At 48.3% G+C, this 5,730-nt stretch overlaps 1 protein-coding gene across 1 annotated transcript; it reads right to left on the minus strand.

The window, feature by feature from the left end:
* Positions 1–3,927: 3,927 nt before the first annotated feature.
* LOC101983913 (H-2 class I histocompatibility antigen, alpha chain-like) lies at positions 3,928–5,555 on the minus strand. Its single transcript, XM_026785398.1, has 6 exons — positions 5,551–5,555; positions 5,120–5,475; positions 4,876–4,992; positions 4,663–4,695; positions 4,464–4,511; positions 3,928–4,323 (listed from the first exon to the last, which is right to left on the minus strand). The coding sequence occupies exons 1-6, from the start codon at positions 5,553–5,555 to the stop codon at positions 4,319–4,321; spliced, it is 564 nt and encodes a 187-aa protein (XP_026641199.1). The 3' UTR covers positions 3,928–4,318.
* Positions 5,556–5,730: the final 175 nt, after the last annotated feature.

The raw sequence follows: 5,730 nt of genomic DNA on the forward strand, positions 1-5,730 counted from the left end.
GCCACCACCGCCCGGCAACCATCCAGCTTCTGACCAAGTCTTAAAACCCATGTGGTTTTAGACCTATAATCCCAGCTAATTGGGAGACTGGCATGGGATAGAAAGGCTGCTTGGGTTACAGAATAAGTTCAAGGACAGCTTGGACCAGGTCTTAAAAGTAAAGTCATGAGCAGGGAAATGGCTGAGCGGGTAAGAGCCCTGGCTGCTCTTTGGTTCTGAGTTCAATTCCCCGCACCATATGATGTCCAGTCATCTATTATGGGATCTGGTGTCCTTTTGGTGTGTAGGTGTATGTGCAGATAGAGCACTATATTTATATATATAATAAATAAAATGAAAAAAAAATTAAAAAGCCAGGAATGTAGTTCAGTGGCAGGAAGCTTGTGAGGTGGACAGCAGTCCCTGGGTTCCTTTTACCACGGGGGAAATTCCAGATGAAAGAAGCTATCCAGAAAAATTAATTAGAGGTCATTTCCTCTTCCCCATTCACATTCAGGTCCTTGGCCAGTGCCTCTTTGAGGTATCACCTAAAGATCTGGCTGTTGCTGCCCTAGGAGGGAAAGGAAGAGACTCTGAAAGCCGCTCTTGATTGGACCGTATGTCTTGTGGGCGGAGTCAGTGCTGTCCTTGGGAGCGTGCCCAGTCCACCTCATTTCCCCTTCCTGGTTCCCAGTTCCAGCTTTTCCAGTCTCGCTGTGGCTCCCAGGACCCTTGAGGCTCACCCGGCACAGCACTAGGTTGGGGGCCACAGGCTCACCCCAGACCTGGCCGCGGGAATCCTTCATGGTCCTTTCTGGCTTTCTTGCTTAACTACCTGCTCCCCCCCTCCCCCAGGTGTCAGTCTTGGGGATCCCTGTGTTCTGGTCTCACCTTACAGCCCTGGCTGTCTGGACTTGCTATGTGGATCAGGAACTCAGAGATCCTCCCTCCTCTGCCTCCTGAGGGCTGAGATTAAAGGTGTTCCCAAAGAATCCGTTATCTTTGGACGGGCACCTTGCTCAGCCTAGATATAGTGGGGAAGGCTGGGTCTTGTGTCAAAGCAGTGTGCTAGACTTTGTTGATTTGGGAAGCCTTACTCTCTCTGAGCAGTGGATGGGGCTAGGGGTGGGGGAGAAGGGGAGGGAACAGGAGGAGAGGAAACTGGGATTGGTATGTAAAATGAGAAAGGATTGTTTTTAAAAAAATAAATTAGTTAATTAAAAAAAAAAAAGGTGTTCCAAAAGAAACCGGGAACCCTTTCTTTGGGTTACATCTAACTAAGCTAGTGGGGCTGAGGTGTAGTCAGGTATGACGTGATCAACATGCAGGGTTGAATCCCTGGCAACATCAACAACTGAAGAGAAAGAAAGTAACACTGTGATGTGAGGGGCTTGAAAAGTTTCTGCACCTCATAAACCACTCCACCCAACACAACACAGTAATCCCAATAAGACCAAATCAAACCAAACTAGAAACAGCCCAGGTTAGTGGACACCAGTGCTTCCGGATGGCGTTCCAGTCACCCAGAGAAGAGACAGGGAAGGAAGACCAGAAAATTATGTGTTTCTTTGTGGGGAGGAGTTTAAATTCCCTTTGAGAGTGGTCTTGAGTATCCGGGTAGGGGTCATCTTTTGAGGGGCTTTCTTGTGGGCAGAGTCTGGACTGAGGCAACTCCCAGGGGAGGGGACTTGGGATGGAACTTCCACCCCAACATTCCAGACTCTGGATATATGGATGTCAGGGGCTGGGGTGTGGCTTCCATCCAAACGGGGCTGTGCAGGAGACAGCCGGTTCTTCAGTGTGGCCCAAACAGCCTTTGAGGTTCGTGAACCCTGTCAGCAGTTGGGTGACTCTGAAGCCTGCAGTCTGATGGGACATTCAAAGTTGCTCTGTCGGCCCTGGGACCTTCGGAAGCCGCGATGCCGCTAGCCACCGCCAGGGGGCAGGAGGACCCAGGAGTAGGAACTGGTCTGCGTCCTGGCTCACCAAACTGCTGTGGGCTTTGAATGCTGGGTAAGGCAGGGAGTCATCCTGAAGGAGCAAAGCATTTTTCCTTTAGCCCCAAATCCTGTTTTGTGATTTGCAAGGCTTCGTGGTCTGACAGGCCAGAAAAGGGTGCTGGATCCCCAGGACTGGAGTTATGGTTGGTTATAAGCCTCCCCATAGGTCTCCTGTAAGGGAGCTCTTCACTGTGGATCCGGAAGGTCAGCTGGGTGATGATTTCTCTGCCTCTCTGAGCTAGCAGGCTTTTATTCCAGCATCTGGCTTACAAGTCTTTATTGGTAAAATTGAACCATTGAAATTTTATTAAAAATGTTTGGCACTCCAACCTGTGGTGTGAGCACACAGACAGAGAAATCATGCCAGCTGCAGACAAACCGAGAAGCTATCAGGTTTGCTAAGACACCTGGGAAGTCCTCAAGGAGAGAGCTAAGTAATATTAAAAGGAAAAATCTTTTCCACATCAAGGGTGGGAAAATGGCTCACAACTATCTGTAAAGGGATAAGATTCCTTCTTCTGGTTTATATGAAGTCAGAGCAGTCATACATAAGTAAGTAAATCTTTTTTGTTTTTGTTTTTTTAAAGTTCCAGGACAGGCTCCAAAGCTACAGTGAAACCGTGCCTCCAAAACCAAAACCAAAACAAAACAAAAACAGACCAAACAAACAAAAAACGCAAAATAAAAACCAACAACAAAAAGAAATATATTTTATATTTACTTTTTATTAATTCATCATATACTTATTGTGTATGAATGTTTGCTGCGGTTGGCACTGGAAACCATCATCCCTCACAAGATAAAGATGGCAGCATCATAAAGGAAATTATCACCTTCTTGATCATCAAACATTTCTGCTAAGGCTCCTGGAGCTCCTGACTAGACGTCACAAAGCTAGAAAACTGCAGAGGCCAGAACCTGGAGCAGGGGGATGAAGGAATTTCCATCTCTGGCACTCTTCATAATCTTTTTATTTTAATTTATAACTTTGCATCTATAAGTGTTTTCTTATTAGTAGTGTTTGCACCATGTATCTGTGTGGTGTCCACAGGGACATTGGATGTCAAATGCCCTCAAGCCCTGAGCCATCTCTTCAGTCTCTGGACCATGTTTTTTTTTTTTTTTTTTTTTTTTTTTTTTTTTGTTTTTCGAGACAGGGTTTCTCTGTGGCTTTGGAGCCTGTCCTGGAACTAGCTCTGTAGACCAGGCTGGTCTTGGATCATGTTTTTTTAAATAAACATAAATCTAAAGTAGACTCAGCCTGTAAATCCTTGAGTCTCCACTGGAGGCAGCACCAGGATTCCCAGAGGCAGAGAGGGAAATGGGACCTTGGGCATAACATAGGACAGATCTGAGATGAGACCCTGTGGATCCCTCCTCTCTGCCCATCCTACAACCTGGGTTAGATTCTGATAGATGGGAAAGGAGAGAACCTTCTGGGAGGGGCCTGAAGGGAGGCAGGAGCTCAGGAGACTGAAGCTCATGTTCTCATCCCACAGTCTCCTGAGTGCAGGGGCCTAGTTGGGCCTTGAGGGGACAGGGATGGAAAACACCTCTTACTGTTGTCACTCAGGGACCCCACAGGATAATGAGGCAGGCAACACTCACAGGAACAGGAACAGGCCTAGTCCTGCATACTAACTAAAAAGACAAGAAATAAACAGAGAAGACAGGAAAAAGAGTCACAGCCAGGACAGCAGCCCTGGCGGCTCATAATCCTGGGAACAGGACGAGGCTCTGGCCATCCCAGTGTCCCTGTGATCACAGATGTCAGCATGTGTGTGGTTCTAAGTAACAAAGAGAACAGAACCAGGAGGGGCCAGAGTTGAGGAGTGACCTTGTCAAAGCCGGCAATGGACTGAGCTCCACCTGGACACAGCCCCGTTCTCACTCAGCTCCCACAGCCTCATCCTGTCCCACCAGATGCACAGAGCACAGTGAACACAGATTCTGGGAGGTTCTCCACGCTGCCATTTATTTCCTCCACAAACTCTATCTCAATTATTTAATTTAGCTGCCAATCAACCTGTCAGATCAAGGACATTAACAAGCTCACGTTTAGATTCTTATTTTCAGTGGAAGTCATGGAGGTGACAGGATGGAGATGTCCCCTCCTGTCTGCAGGAACAGGAAGGTTGGCTGTGGAAGGGAACAGGGCAGTGCAGGAACAGGGTCCTGGTGTGCAGGGGTGGGCTGGGCTCCCCAGTTCTTCACATTGAGCACATAGGATTGCAGGGAACATCAGACACTATTGCTGAGAGTGAACTGAGGGGCTCTGGACGTCACAGGTGAGACCTGGACACATCGTCTGTCACTCCATCCACACCAGGCAGCTGTCTTCACGCTACAGAACAAGAGTCATGAACAATCACAGTGAAGACAACATCCCAACAATCCACCACTCACTCAAAGGTGATTCTGGGAGTCCCTGAAACCCAATCATGTCCACTCTGCCCCTCCCCAAGTCAGGTCCCAGAGGGTCACCTTTACAGTCTGGGAGAGACACATCGGAGCTCTGGGAACTGTCCCTGCCTGGGGTAAAAATATACATATATTAATGGAAAGTTAAAGACAAGGACCCCAGAATATTTTGCTGGAGGAGCTAATATGAACTGTCAGATTTCCACAAATAATCCAGTTTCAACCCACAGGCCTCAGGGACAATTCTGCCCCCCACTCTTACCGAGAGCCGGAGCATAGTCTCCTCCTCTTCCTCCTGTGAGAAGAAAAGCTGTGAGAGACCAGGGAAGTCCCCGACCCTTGGAAGCTTCCAGAACTGACAGCAGACCCAGGGTAGAAACAGCAGCAATGAGGGGTGTGGATGTGTTTCCCTTTAATGAGGCAGAGATTCTTCTGAAAGGGACTGAGAGAGAACTCAGACCCTGTCCTTTCCTACCTGGGTTTCTCCTCCTCTTCATCACAACAGCCACCACAGTGACAATGATGATCACAGCTCCAAGGAGAACCAGACCAGCAATGACTGCCATGATGGGGACCGTGGACTGAGGAGGCTCTGGGAAGGGAAGGACAGGAAGGGAAGGTGAGGGTCATGACCCCACCTCTCAGCACTGACCCTGCTCAGGGTCCGCAGAAGGCTCCAGCTTTCCCTGACCTCAGCTCTGCACCCACTCCCTCCTTACCCCATCTGAGGGTGAGGGGCTCAGGCAGCCCCTCATGGTGCACACGGCATGTGTATTTGTGCTCCTCTCCAGAAGGCACCACCAGAGATGCCCACTTCTGGAAGGTTCCATCCCCAGAAGGTCTGGTCTCCACCAGCTCTATGTCCTGAGTCTGTTCTTCCTCCTCCCTCTGCCAGGTCAGGCTGATGGCAGCAGGATAGAAGCCCATGGCCCAGCACCTCAGGGTGACATCACCTTTAGGTCCAGGATGATGGGTCACGTGTGCCTTTGGGGGATCTGTGTGGAAGATTAAAGAAATCTCACAATTAACAAGATAAACTGAAATCTGCAAAGACAAAGTTAAATCAATGATGACACTGAATCATGTGACTGGACACTTCTGTCATCACACTAGTGACCTGCAGGTAGAGCTGGTCCCCTCATCACAGAACTTCATAGTTTCTTGGGAACCCAGAAGCTAAGAGGGAATCCACATGAGCCAGTAGGTCTGCACAATCCTATTTAGTATAAGTATAGTATAGCATAAGTTAGGTAGGAAATGATTGAAGGAATGGAAAATAATTAATTTATATGTGATTACATTCATATCAAAATAAGAAAATAAGCCGGGC

Source organism: Microtus ochrogaster, linkage group LG2 (assembly GCF_000317375.1).
Source record: "Microtus ochrogaster isolate Prairie Vole_2 linkage group LG2, MicOch1.0, whole genome shotgun sequence".
Classification (NCBI taxonomy): Eukaryota; Metazoa; Chordata; class Mammalia; order Rodentia; family Cricetidae; genus Microtus; species Microtus ochrogaster.